The sequence below is a fragment of the Caretta caretta genome, chromosome 3, assembly GCF_965140235.1.
Source record: "Caretta caretta isolate rCarCar2 chromosome 3, rCarCar1.hap1, whole genome shotgun sequence".
In the NCBI taxonomy this organism is placed as follows: domain Eukaryota; kingdom Metazoa; phylum Chordata; order Testudines; family Cheloniidae; genus Caretta; species Caretta caretta.
Window position 1 is genome coordinate 101061282 of NC_134208.1, and position 15254 is coordinate 101076535.

At 41.1% G+C, this 15254-nt stretch overlaps 1 protein-coding gene across 3 annotated transcripts in view; it reads left to right on the forward strand.

Annotated features, from left to right (window-relative positions):
* The window catches only part of AKAP7 (A-kinase anchoring protein 7), a 140364-nt gene that overhangs the window by 103993 nt on the left and 21117 nt on the right, over positions 1–15254 (forward strand). The window contains exon 8 of one of the 3 annotated variants that reach the window (XM_075126748.1): positions 8406–10424. The exons of the other annotated variants lie outside the window; for them this stretch is intronic. Within the exon in view, the coding sequence (XP_074982849.1) occupies positions 8406–8410 (5 nt within the window). The 3' untranslated portion in view covers positions 8411–10424. Of the gene's footprint in view, positions 1–8405; positions 10425–15254 lie in introns of those variants that run through there. 3 annotated transcript variants of the gene reach the window in all.

Here is a 15254-nt window from a genome sequence, read left to right on the forward strand (position 1 = left end):
CAACAGAAGATTACTAAAATAATCTTGACATGGATTCTCTCTTTCTTCTTCCCTGTTTATCTACATAATAGAAGAACAACTTTGTCAAGTGGCTCTTCATATTCCCACTTGCATTTACTGTGGTGCCTTATGGCAATACCTCTTCTAGCAATGCCAGCTAGAGCACTCGGCACTCCCTGCCCCACCCCTCCCCTCAGCATCGTGATGCACTGAGAGTGAGTCTGTAAAGGGGCAGAGAGCCCTCACCTCCTCTGTCCCTTCCAGTTGCATGCCTAGGTGGATGTGAATTGCTCTGGTCTCTTTGGAATCAGAGTCTTTCTATTTAGCATTAGCATCATTTAGTTAGTTAGCGATTAGTGTTTTTTCACAGTTTCAGGTTATGGAGGAACTGAAGAAACAAAAGGTAACTGGGTTTCAATCATGCTTCCTGCTCGTCTGTCTCCCTGGCATCCAACAATCTCTTGTAGTGCCTCAAGTGCCTAGGAGAAGGACATTTGCCTTCTGGGCATTCAGTCTGCTGAACCCTTACTCCCACAGTCCCCAGGAATATGGAGACTCGCTTGCAGCTTCTCCTGCTCAAGGTCTTGGGTGCCAGTCAGGTCTTGGATGCCAGGGCTAAGGGGCCAGTCTCTGTTCCTGTGGCTATCAATGTCAAGCGACTGAAGGTTTCCAAGGAGCCACAACCCCTGTCATGGTCAGACTTGGTTCCTGCAGCTCCCTCGGTAAAACCCACAAGGCTACAGATGTTTGAACTAAGGGCCATGTGGTCAGATCTGACTGCCCCAGTTCTGGAAGAAAGGACAAGAGACAATTTGGCCACCCTCATTGGTGCTGTACCTCATGCCTAAGGCTACAGGTATGTCATAGAGGTTGTGGAAGTCACGGATTCCATGACTTTCTGCAATCTCCATGACATTGGGGCCCCACAGCAGCCCAGCCACTACAGCATCAGGGGGATCCCCCACGGCTCCCAGCCCTGCAGGGCAGATGCCCTGCAGGGCATCAGGGGGGATCCCCCACAGCTCCCCAGCCCTGCAGGGTGATGGGGAGACCCCCTGAAGCTCCTCAGCCACCCCCACTGGCAGTGCTGGGGGGATCCCCTGGAGCTCCCCAGCCGCCCCCCGCCAGTGGCACCAGGGGGGGATTCCCCCCAGCTCCCAGCCACTGGTTGGAGTGAGGGGCCGCAGCTCCCTGCCAGTGCATGCAGTGGGGCAGAGTGCTGGACCCTCCCCTCCATCTCCATTTTCTCAGCGATGTTTTTAGGAAAAGTCAGGGACAGGTCACGGCTTCCATGAATTTTTTGTTCATTGCCTGTGACCTGTCCGTGCCTTTTACTAAAAATATCCATGACAAAATCTTATCCTTACTCATGCCTCTCAGTTACCAGGACCCAATGAAACTCCTGCAGCTGCAGGATCAGGGCTGGTTCTGACTTCCACTTCTGGATCCAAGAAGATGGAATTGATTGGGTTTGGTTCCGTCCATCACAGCATCAAAGAAGAAGAAGCACAGAGACAACATGGCTGCTGTTAGCAGTGCAGTTCCTGTGCAGAACTGAGAGATCCATCTGATTCTGACAGGACTGCCACGGTTCCAAAAAGGAGATCCATTCCACCCCTGGCTTCAACAGCAAAAGGCGGTGGAGTTGGGGAGAAGGTTAGATCGGAGGATGTCCATGTCATCAGATCTGTCGTTGATTCCTGGGCCGGTTATGACTGTATCCTCAGTTCTGGAGAGCTCTGTCATAGTAACAGCCACCTTACAGCTCTGCTTGATTCGTCAGTTCTGAGTGGGGAAAAGTTTCCAAAAGGAGGTATGTGTCTCTGGTACCAATATCTTCTTCCTCATTCACTGTTAGGAAGAAGAGGCCAAAGGATATTGCTGGGCTAAACACTCTATTCTTCCTCCTAGGACCTGTACATGGTCCCAAGACCTGGATCTCTGTACTTCCATTCAGATCTGCTACTGTCCCTGGTATACTCTATCTTTGATCCAGACCTGGATCCTTACTAGGAAGAAGAGAGAATAAGAATGCTCGGTTCGTACTACCCTAAGGTCCTCTTCCTGCAGGCACATTCCCAAACACTGGTTGCTGGCAATCCTAGGGTATGTGGTCTTATTGGGGGCCACCCTAGGAATTTTTCAATTTACCTCTCCATCCACTTGGAGGGTATGTGTCATCTGTTAAAGATCTGACAGTCCAGAGATCCATGGATCCGGCTCCTCTGGATCTGGATCTCCACTTTAAATATTCTTGCTGTGCCTGTGGAAGAGACTTCTCACCCAGTGTTTGATATCTTTTGTGCTACTGAAAGGAGTCGAATATTCCTACCAATTTTGGATGGGTTGCTGCAACTTGCTAAATCTGTGTGAACCATGCCCACTTCTTGTCAGCCTGTTTCTAAGAAAGCTGACAAGTAGTATCAGATACTATCTGAGAGATGCTCCTACTTCCATAACCACCCTGCCCCTAATTCACTTGATGGTGGCTGCAGCCAGTAACAGGGTCTACTGCAGTCCAACCCAGTGGATAAAGAAGGGAAAAGGATTGATTAGTTGGGGAGAAAGGTGTTTCTCTTCATTGTCCCTCGGTATTATGGTGGCGAATTATCAGGCAGTCATGGCCCATTACCAGTTCCATTATGGGAAAAGATGACATTTTTACAGGACTTGCTGGATGACAACTGACAAATGCTATCTTAATGGAGGGACAGAGTGTGGCCAAACGTTCACTCAGGTCCTCTTATTTCCATCAATCAATTCCAAGAACATCAGAAGTTCCAGCAGCCTGCACCTCCTAGAGTCACTACAAGAAGAGGTATTTCAAATTTAGGCCGAAATGTAGACATGTTGCTGCCCCATCAGTGTCTTCATCTTGGAACAACGAGTCTCAGTTTTGACTAGAGGATTGGAAGTCAAGATCCAGCCAATCAGGACCAATCTACCCTTTCTTTGGAGACAGGCTAGCCCACCACATCAACGAACGGGGGGCGGGGGGGAGCGCATCGAAATCATTTGACAGTTCGAGGGCACTGGTCGTCTTAGGAGAGCACCCTGCCGCACATAAATGGATTGGCGTGAAGAGCTGTTCTTCTGGCTCTAAGGTTGTTCTTCCCTCATCTGGAGGGAAGGGTTGTGCAGGGGTGATGGAGAATATATCAGTGATGTATTACATCAACAGGCAGGGGTGTGCTCACTCCGCTCCCCTCTGCAGAGGCTGTAAGCCTATAGCATTGGTGTATCCTTCATGACATTTATCCTAGGGCCCTGAATCTGGCCCTAGTGTTTCCTATTCTATTCCAGAGCAGCCAGGGACAGTCAATCTCTGTCGGATGCCTTCCTTCTGCACTGGGGGACAGAGCTGATGTATGCCTTTCCCCTCATCCAGAAGGTAGAAAAATATGTCAGAACACGGCAAGGATGATTCTCATTGCTCTGGCTTTGTCACAATAGTGGCTAACCAATTTCCTTCAGCTGTCCAGTGGAGTCTTGATGCATCTTCCACTGTCTCCAGGTCTCCTGTCTCAACAGGAGGGAAAGATCTTACATGCAGACCCACTGTCCTGTCTCTTGACAGCATGGACAATTGGTCTTTGACTCTGTCGGCACTTAAGCAGTCATACTCTTCGTATGTAGTGGTACTAATTAACTCTAGAAAATAGGCTACTAGGTGCTGTTATCATTTAAAGTGGACCAGATTCCAAACTTTGAGGAAGAGAAAATCTGATTGCCCTGTATCTGCTTGTATTCCTTGCATTCTGGAATACTTAATGTACAGGGTTATCTAACTCATCATTAAAAGTTCACTTGACAGTCATCTCCATATATCATACTCCAGTTAATGGTGGATCACTGCTCATTGTTCAGTTTAGGATTTATGAAAGGTTTATCAAATGTGTTTCCCCCTGTCAGAAATCCTGTCCCTTCTTGAAATCTGTTTGGTATCGGCCATGCTGGTAGAATCACCTTTTTGAATTTTGGCTGAGTGTTCTTTCTATCATTTATCTCTCAATGCTATCGTTGTTGCCATCACCTCAGCTAGGAGAGTGAGTAAATTGAATGCCTTATGGCTCATCCACCTTTCACTTCTTTTCATAAGGACAAGGTGGTCCTCAGACCTGATACCAGATTTTTACCTAAAGTGGTATCTGATTTCCATGTTAATCAGAACATTAATTTGCCAGGTTAGGAAAACCTGGGGAACCCCTAAAACTTCAATGGGAAGAATTGTTACTACATAGTTTAAATGTTAGCATGACCCTCTCCTATTACCTGGAAAGAATTAAAAGTTTTTGTACATCACCTAGATTGTTTGTATTTTATGCCAAGAACCACATGGAGTATATGGTCTCTTCACAGACTGTCCCTCTTGGTGGATTAAACAACATATTGCTGAATATTACACACTGGCAAAAGTTTCTGTACATTGCTGTGATTCAATCACATTCCACTGGAGCGGCTTTCTTCACCTGCCTGAGGCAGTTACCAGTGGATTAAATTTGCAAGTCTGTAATCTGGACTTCGGTGTTTCCCACCTGCCTTCCCCTCTCTGTCAGAGTCCTTATTGCGTTGTGTCTCTGACTTTAGGGTGGAAGGAACTGAGGTCGTGAGGGAGCTCTGCCCCTTTATAGCCTTGCCCTCAGTGAGTCCTGAGAACTGGGGGTGGGGAGGTGCAGAGTGTTCCAGTTGATGCTACTAGAAGGGATTTTACTGTAAAACAGCACAAGGTGGCGCAGTACCTTTAAATGTGAATATGCAGAGCCACCCTGAAGAACTCTAAGGTGCCACAAGCACTCCTTTTCTAATTGCAGGTAAGTAACCTTCATTTATCCTTTCAATGTATAAAATAAATGGGGGGGGGGGAAAGGATTTTCTTTGATCTTTTAAAGTTTATATAATAGCATCACAATGATTGAGTTGTTTTAAAAAAAGAAGGTAAATGAGCAAGATTCCAACACATTCTTCAGTTTATTTTTAAAATATTTGTACATCAGACCCCAGAATTTTACTTTGCACTTCTCTAAGTTGTTTACACAAAGAAAGAGGAAACCCTCCCTAATTAAGTCCTCCCAAAATGGATATCAGTCAGGTTAATTCTCAGTAATCTATTATGAGACCTTACTAGCAATCTCCCACCTCTAATTCCTTGGTAAAATAATTGAGAATTTAGGGGGAACCAACCTATGACCACACCTTTCTTCAACTGACAGTCTCCTGGACCCCTCACAAACAGGATTCAGACTGAGACATTGTGTAGAGATGGTCTTGGTGGCGCTGATGAATAACCTCCTCGTGGCTATGGACAAGAGACAAATAGTGATACTTGTGGGCCTATCATGTTTGAGTGGGAGTCTGAATTTTGAACCCTATGTTTGAGTGGGTTGGAAGTTAGACATTTTGTCCATCCTTAAACAACATTTCTTTTGTTGTTGTTAATTTGTCACTTTTTCAACATGTTGACTCGTGTCACATCCTCTATTGATAAAGGGCCTTGTAGTTCCCTGTGCTGCTTACAAGATGTGGGTGCACAGTTGTGCTTCAGATGTGTTTTGTGATATAGCCATACGGACTGACACTATATAACAATTTTGCACATAGTTCTCAAATACACACTGGGAGGCTTCTGCAACTCGTGGGCTGAAGCACAAATTTATGTTGGTAATCTGAAAATTTTTAGAAGGAAAAAATAGAACTATTAGTATTGTCCTGAATAACACCTTACTGTATTTCAAATATGGCCTTTAATTAATTTGTTAAAAAGATATTTTAGTCACGGTGGGAAAAAAAATCTAAAATCTCCCCTTTGCAATTCCTAATTATTTTCTGATTTGGGGTTTTTCCTTCCCTGCCAACCCCATCCGTGTTCCTTAGCATTTTGGTTTTTTTCACAGCAGTACCCAGGAACTGAGCACTTAATTGCATTATGTAGAAAACACAAGCAAATATTAATTATTTATGAGTGAGGCTTTGACATTACAATCAAAATATCCAGTCCATCCACCCATTGAAGCCAACAGAAGTTTTTCCTGGACTTCACTGGGTGGTGGATTGGGCTCAAAGCGAACAAAAGAAGCGTGCGGCCTTCCCAGGTTATGCAAAATATTGCTGGGGCAGTACAGTGTAGTGAATGGAAGACTTAGAAAAAGTGGCCTATGTTGGATAAAGGCAAGATTATTTCTCTAGAAGGCAGCTTTGTAATATAAATATCTGTGATGAGGGTTTACCATACATACGTAATTTAACATGGCAAGATTCAGGTTCTCTTTTAGAAAGGGTACAGTTAAAATACTGTATACATTTGTATGGCTGAGTTGAGTGTCAGCTGAATTGTATTTTTCCTTACAGTGAACCTTTATATGAATTTTCTTAGCACACTGTAGAATAAGAAAATCAAACTTTTTAATTTGTACATTTTTGTATTGCATCTTTTCACCAAAAGAATTCAGTTTTGTAGTATTTCCAAGAGCATTCATTTCAACGTGTTTTTGAATAATGGGGGAGGATAGAGTGAAAGAAGTCAGTCATTAATTCTTGCAGGTTTAACCACAGGGTGTATTATTCTACTACTCTAGACCAAGTGTAAGGAACATACAAACAAACAACCACAAAAAGCCCACCACAACCTGTGTATTTCATGGTTGTCAGGTGGATGATTTTCAAAGATTTCCCACATTTCTTCATTTTAAAAAAATTAAGAATTCTTGGCAACAGCCTAAACATCCAAGTAGGTGTTCCATTTGATGATAACCTTCCTTATGGGCTTGGAGACCTTAGATTGTGACAGGTTTCAGAGTGGTAGCCTTTTTAGTCTGTATCAGCAAAAACAGCGAGGAGTCCTTGTGGCACCTTAGAGACTAACAAATTTATTTGGGCATAAGCTTTCATGGGCTAGAACCCACTTGGTCTCTAAGGTGCCACAAGGACTCCTCGTTGTTTTTTATTAGATTGTGTAGATCCTGGGGGCTGAAATTCTTTTACTTCCCATAAAAAGCAGATTTTCTACCTCTTCCCCACCCTCTTATGTAACTAACACCACCAGTATCCTCAAGAAGATCAGCTGGACAGTATTCTGGAAGAGCAGAAGCTTCTTTCTACTTAGAAACTGAGTGCTTTTAATGATCTCTTAGTCTCTTTCAACTCATGAAAAGAGAGATACTCCAAGACTCAAAACTGAGATTTCTGCTTGATGGAGCCTAGCACGACTACTTTTGCACTGAACTGGCACTAGCTTTTGTTCTTAGTGTTCTTACACAGAAGGTGACAGATCAGTGACAACCAGTATCTACCTCTTCCCCAAATTCTGACACTCCAATTACAGGAAATTGATCTTGTGATACATCCACTTGGTCCTCATGAACGATCCCTATTTTTGGAAAACTCTCCCCAAGATACTTGCTAGTATGCCTCGGGGATCATTAGCATTAATCATTCTTTGATAATCACATTTAGGCTGCCATTTTAACCTTATATGGCAAGAATTATTGTAGTTATGCAGTTAATATATAAATAGACTAACTGGTGAAAGCCTTGCCCGTTTGCTATGACTTCTATCATAGATTCATATATATTAAGGTCAGAAATGCCCTTTGCATTTTTTTAAACCAAATTTCAAGAAATGTCAAAGCAAAGTAAACTAAAGTCTCAATCCAGTAAAACACTTAAGCATGTACTTAATTTTAGACAAGTGAGTATTCCCAATGTAGTCAATGGGTCTAGTCTCATGCTTAAAATTAAACATATGTTTAATTGCTTTGCTGGCTCAGGGCCTAAAACATCATTGGATATTAACAAATTATCATTGACTGTGGCCACTCAAAGTTTATTTAAGTGGCTATTGGGACCTGATATATACAAGCTGTCAAGAATGTTCAGAAAGGGAAGGGTAAACAGAACTGGGGTTACATAGCTTGTCCTAACAAGACACTTGGCTGTATGGTATTGCTTTGTTTAACCAGACTTCTTTCCTGCTTAATATGCAGCTACATGCAGCTGGCTTCCTGAAGAATTGAGACACTGGACCCAATTTTGTATTCAGTTATACACTTACATAGATGCATCCCATCAATTGTATCCATGTACCAGAGTATATTTGGCCCACTGTTTTTCAATCGGTTGCAGAACACAACTGAAAAATATATTTCCATTGTCTGTGTTATTTCAACATTACTGTTTTCTTAGTCAGTTTTCTTGATTAGGAATATTTGTTTTCCTTTGTGCATAAAATATTGCATGTGGTCTTTTTGGGCCCTGTATAGGATGAATGAGACTGGTATACTTAACTTTAGTGTCTCTCTTGCTTTGATGACTGGTTTCATTTTTGCCCTGTAATTGTGAATTAGTATTCATGTTTAATTCACTCCTGCTGTAGACTGTGGATCATGTGCTTTTCCTTTTCTTCTGATTAGGCTGACAGCATCTGCTTAAAGACGACATTTTTAACTCCCAAACTGAGATGAATTTCTATTAACAACTTGATACCTGCTATGAGTATTTTAAAAACTCATGGATCTCTCTGCTTTCTTTTGTTGCTGGTACTGGAAGAAAAGAATTAATATAGGAACAGGTGACTATTAACTTATTGGCAGAGTAATAAACATGCAAAATGATAAAAATAGTTAAACTGAAAAGCTGACTAATACTTCTTAGTCTTGGAATTGTACTCAACTCAAAGACAATTCACTTTTCATCTGGAATGATGCATACCAGACATAATATTTGCTTTACCCACATTATACTTGTTCCGCACAAATAAGTTAACTCTCTCTATAGGGAATACAAAATATTCATATGAATCCCTAGTTTGGACTACATGGCTTTGCTGCAGATTTTTCATTTATATTAGGCTTTAGTTTTATGGCATTTATGTGTTTCTTAAAATAGGGAAAACAAACTTAATTTCATGAATCAAATCGTAGCCTGGTATGGATCCCTAAAAATAATCTGTGCTGAGAATTTCTATCACTGATCAAATTGCTGTTATCTAGAAAGTGCTTCTTTGTTACACTTATAAAATGCCATATGGCAATAGCGGAGTTTTCTTTTTAAAACCAATCATTTAAAAACATCAATTAATTCTTATAAGTTACTTAACTGGTATGGTAAGAAAAACAACTGTACACTAAATCCATCCCATGTGTTACTGCCTTCCTTACTTAGGCACATGTCCCACTGGTTTCATGCTCTCTCTTATATGCAGTAGGAGCTGGATATCTCTTATTTGACAGGAGTTAGACCTCAGGCAGTGTGCAAAATCAGGTCCTACACTGGGAAGAGTTTGCCTGTTGGCATCAGAGTAGAACCTTTTTCTGACTGAAGAAAATGTTACGATTCAGAAACAGACTGACTGCAGTCAAAATGGTAGTAGAGATTAGATAACCCACACCCCTTTCCCATCACACTTCAGGGATCTTTAAGAATTGGTAGCATTGTTATGTGTTTCAATAATTAAGGTCATTCTTATTTTAATTCCATAATATTTATGAATGCTGGGATATTTCAAATGATGGAACCAAGAGGGGCTGTGTTTAAAAGGGTGTTTTCTCATCAGAAAAAAAAAATAGACAAACCAAAGAATAATAAATCACCTACGTAGTGTCCACTCACTCTTTTTTGTAAATATTAGCATGCATTAAAGTCTAAAATGGACTTACTGTTTTAAAATCTATATACCATTTAGTGTATACCATATGCAAAATGTATGTTAAATCTCACTTTTTGGCTATAGCAGAGAGCCCGATCCTGATTCCATTGAAGTCAGTGTCAAATTCTACTGAATTACATGCAGTGAATAATATCAGATGCTGCCTTTTTCTAGGGACTCTTTCTCTGCCCTAAGGTTGAGAACTATGATTTAATGGGTCTTTTTCCATCTCTAACTCCTGTGACCCTCATTTCTGTTTCTAGGGGGAGAAAACACCAAGTCAGTTAATTTCTAAATTGACTATTTTCCTACCTTTTCTCAGCACAATATTTGGGGAGTGAAGGCAAAGGAGAGGGTACAGCTATGCTTGGTTAATTTTCTTTTTTGTTTGAAGTAGCCACAATACCTATATTTTAAATAATAACAATTCCTTTTTCACGTCTCTGAAGACAGATGCAAGAAAAGGATGATGTGTCTGCAGCATTTGTTTATGATAAGTTGCATCCTAGTTATAGGAGCATATGGCAAAAGTAACTTCTCTCCCCCACCCTTCACTTTCAGTCCTAAAGCAATTACATGAGGCAGCAGGATAAGGAGGTGGAGCCTTTTCGTTCACCATAGCTTCCAGCTCCCTTCTCTTTTCCCTCCCTCTCTTTTCTCCTCCCCTGTCTCTCTCTCTGAGCAGAATAAGCAGTTTCTTTACAGACTGTAGACTGACGTACAGTTTTTGTTTGGGGTGCACACACAGAGGACGAAGAAGAAAATAAAGCAGTAGGTGCCATGGGCCAGCTCTGCTGCTTTCCTTTCTCAAGAAAAGAGGAAAAAATCAGTAAGTGTGACTGTTTTATTCAGTACTGTATGCTTGTGACTGTTGTGTGCTGCTATTTTAGATTGAGTGTACAGCTAGGGGAAGCAGACAGAATTCTCCTTTTTTTAATTAAAGGAACCACTCGCAGAGGCTGGGTAGGGGTAGGTGGAGGCTAATTGATAAATTATACTAAGTTGATTAGATTTTTTTTGGTAACAAGTAAAAACCAAAAAAAACCCTTGTGTCTGATTTTCTCTCTCATCATTCTGGCAGCTCATTTCTATTAGAAGATCAACTCAAGGTGAATATCATAAACAGTGCTTTAAAACAATATTTTAAAAACTTATCAGATGTACAGTATGGGGAGCATTTTGATATTGAAAGCTAACACATTTAAGGTAACCCCTCATTAGCAATATGTACCAGGAAAGATTTTGTCGATAAAGTGGTTGAAAGAGGATATAAGGAATCACCGGTTCTTTTGTCCTTTATGATGTCATTCAGATATGGAATTTTAAGATGACCAAGTAATGGAATAGTTGCACTGCATCTCTGCAAGCAGAATCTTCCTCAGTGTGTTTAGAATGACAGTCAGGGATATTTCCATTTCTGTTTTGTAGCCTGGTAACTATAAGTTGAATCAGAAATAAGTGTATTTGATTTTCTCATCCTCCTGTGCACTGAATCAAATTAGCTAATTTGTCTGGAATGTTGGGGTTTTAAAATTTGTGATGGATATGATGCTTTCCTTAAGCTTGGTTACACAATGAAATATTTACTTTTGACTTGCTACTCAGTGAAACATTTCCCTTCTGTCAGAAAATCCAAATTTCTGTCACTTTGTTTCTGAATTCCATTTTAGCTAGGTCCACATAATTCATGAACTCTGGACCAGGGAATCCAATTTTCTGCATCTGGTTTATATTTCCTGCTCCTTGTTCCTCAGGAAGCTGTCCAGGCACGGATAAAAACTAAAGCCTCCGTCAGTTAGAAAACAAAACTCTACACCAATAATGCAATAGACTTAGATGTCATTCAAACTTACTACTCAAGAATGTGAGGTGTCTGCTTTGAAATATTTTGTATTTTATATAGGAGGGAAAGGATGATATTATACATTCTGTGTAAAAAAAAACAAACAGCACGGCAGACTTTAAATCTGTTTCAAAACTTTTTTTGTATCCTCTACACTATTTCTTCATCTGAAAAAGCTATAAGCTAACAAGTTCCAATGTCCAGTAACCAGCTCATCTCTAACTTACAAAAGAGGTAGAACCAGGCAGAAGTTAGACGTTCTTAACTAAGACAGAAAAAAGCAATGGATTCTTCCAAGCCGCCCCCCTAGCCCCCGCCCTTCCTCTACCACACTCCCTTCCCTTCCCTCTTCTGGCTTTTTCCTCCAGGCACCACACTTATTATATAGTGCTGTGAATAATGATGGAAACAGCATTTAGCAAAATACAGCCTCAAACAGCTTGCAGTCTAACAGACATATACAAGGTGACAATTCAGGAGATAAGCTTATGCTCAAATAAATTTGTTAGTCTCTAAGGTGCCACAAATACTCCTTTTCTTTTTGAAGAGAAGAGAGTATGTGGTAACAGAGGAACAAAGTAGCAGAGGGAGCAAAGAAGTGAGGGCTTGTTGAAATGGCAAGTTAGCACATGGCACCCTGCTATCTTGCCATATAGACAAACCCTGGGAGTGGGAGGCGGAGACAAGGAGAGCAGTTAGATAGGATAAGGAGAAGAGTAAGGAATGAGAGGGTAGTTTTGGAGGTGATGAGAAGCAGCAGAAGATGATGATAGTCAGAGTTTTACAGATCTTTGAAGGTCAAGGTGAGGGACCGAAACATTTTAGAAAGCGAGGGGAAGTCAGTAAAAGCATTTGTTGAAGGTGGAAGATTTGGTTGGAGCTGAAGGAGAGGACTCCATCTATGAGCTTTTACCTTAGGCCACCGCGCTCTTTGTCAAAGAGAGAAAGAACAAGAAAGGACCTTCTTATGCTTCCTGCTATCTGCTAGCACTGATTCACATGTCCATTACTTCACCGAGTCTGCTCTACTGCACACAGTTCTTTCTCCCACTGATTGACCAGAAGTGCTGTATATGGTAGTGTATTCAGCATAGTTACTCCACAATCAAACAGGAGGTTTAAAGCTCAGCAGGGAAGTGGCATAAGGAAAATGGCTTTCACATCCATTTTTATGCTTCTGGTGTTCCATCATGGTGGTGGCCTCTTCAGAGAATTGTGTAGGGGAGATTAAACAGGGCTTTGTATTGCCAGTAAACTACCCTGTACAGCAAACACTGAGGTGGACATCATACCTGTGTAATGGTTCTATATAGAAACACAGGATACTTTAGATAGAGACAGGGATTTGTGGTAAATACTGAATTACAACTCCACACCAAACTGAGAATGAAAAAAACCCAAAAAAACAAACAAAATAATTACCACTTGGTTATAAGATTCCTTCAACTGAAGTTCCTTAACTTGAATACTGTGAATAAATGTGCCTCACTAAAAGGAGAGTAGGTAGCTCGCTGAAATATTTTTCACTCTGGAGATTTTGGTTTAAATGTAATGTGGGCCAGTTCTGAATGACTTTGTCATTAACCAATGGCCTAATCCACATGATAAAGCCACTGCAAAATTTAGCACTCTTGGAAATCAGTGCTCAGGAGAGTCCACGGACTGAAACAGCTGTGGGTGTTGGCTGGTCAAAGACAAGACACATTCCTAAGGACTTGTGGGGAAGTTTGCACAACCACCTGCTTACTTGTTCTATCCAGCTGCAGCTCTCGCCTGCATGAGTGCTAATGTTTCTCTCTCCAAACCCTTGGCAAAAAAGATGTAATCCCAGGTTTGTTACACATTGGGACAAATTCTGTACTCAGTTACAGCCCATCATGTTGTGGTGAGTGCTGTGGCACTGCTATAACAAAGCTTAATTTGGCTCACTGTGTGGGTTCTGAGTGAACAAATTTCCTTGCCATACTTAAGGACAAATCTTCTCCCCAGAACCTACCTTGTGCAACTGAGCTCAGTGCTTAGGAACTCTGCTGAGAGAAGCAGGGGGGAAAATTTGTCTGCTTCTCCACTCTTTGCCACAGGCCATAGAACAGAGCCACACAGTAAAGGCTATTATAGTCTAAGGCTGCAGTAAACTCCATGGCTGTAGTGATCCAGCTCTGCAGGGAAAGGACCAGAGAAGCTTTGTAGTGGCAAATCATTCTGGCCCATGCCCCTCCTCCAGCTTCATGCAGGGAGCCCATGTGAAGCTGGGGTCTGTACAGGGGTACACAAACTATATGTGGCCTCCCAAAATCCTGCCCTTATTTGTGTAGCAGACCCAGTCTGATTCTATTACCAGAGAGCCTTCTACAACCACAGAGCAGGAAGCAGTGTTTCTCTCTTAGTAGATATATGTTGTAAGATCATATGGTACCCTGTTCTAGGCTTGCATTGGAGATGTCTAGAGCTCTGCTGAGGTTGAAAGAAAAGTTGTTTTGATGAGTGAGAATAATCATTTTACAGATTAAATAAATTGTAAATTATTATGACATTTTTTTCTAAATACATGTAATGGGATGGAAAGCGCTGGAAAATTTAAAAAGAAAAACAGTGAGTCAAATTCTTGGTTACATCTGTTACAGCCCGCTGAAGTCAGTGGGGATACAACAGGTGCAAAATTTGGCCTAGGAAATTTAAAGAGAGACTTATGAAAGAGGTAATATATATATATCCCAAAAAAGCCTACACAAAGCACCCTACTACAGATGCAGCCTTTAACGTGTATTCTGAACAGAATACTTTAGCTTTATAAAGCAGTACTATAGCTAAGTTATTGAACACTGTTTATGTTCTCAGTTGGATAAAGAAGGCTTTTACAATTAGGCTTCTCTTAGCACTAATGGGATTGCTTTCATAACACCCCCCATCTCAAGTTAAGAGGTTCCCTATGATATTTTTCATAGGAACTAGACATTGTTTTGATTTGCTCCTGTCAGTGCTGAACATGCTGTCCTATTACCTTGTCCCATTATCTGTTCCAGCATTAGAATCAATCGCTGTGGACATCTGGGGCCAAAAGAATCGTTGGGGTAAACCAGTGCAATTTACTGTATCTAATGGACTTGTGTCCATTTATGCTAGGTATGAATTTGGCCTGGAGTGTTTATTTGTGTGCGCGCTACATTTTTATGTATTTATTTATATTTTAGCCAAAGCATCTCAGTGCTAGAGCTGCATACACTTATCTAAACACTTTCTCAGGGGCTTATTGTCTGGACTGAGGGAGCCAATAGACCTCTTATCACCACCCTGAATTCCATATTAATTTGGCAAACATGTAATTGTATGAAATGTGCTGCATTTATAAGAACAAATCTCACAAGATCCATGTCCTTTTTTACAGTTTATTCTGCCCCATAGGTATCAGTTGGCCCTACTGCCACCCGAGTCCAACTGTAAAACCAAGGGTGTGGGTGTCTGTTGGGAAAGCACAGGATTGTAAATGGTGAATACATAAAAAGAATTACTGGGTCAGACAGCTGCTAGTTTAAAACACTACAGGTCAAATCAAAGTAGAGTATGAAAGTTGCTTGAATGATGAAAAAGGTGTAATTTCAGAGAGTGGCAGTGAACAGCAATTTGAGATACTGTAAGCATATTTTGATTTAACTGGATGAAACATTTAATTTGTTGCTCACTAGTTTTTTAAAAAACAACAACTATTACTTATGGGGAAGTTAGTGCTCATTGGATTTGATAAATGCAAATACTTGTGAAAGTAAGGGAACG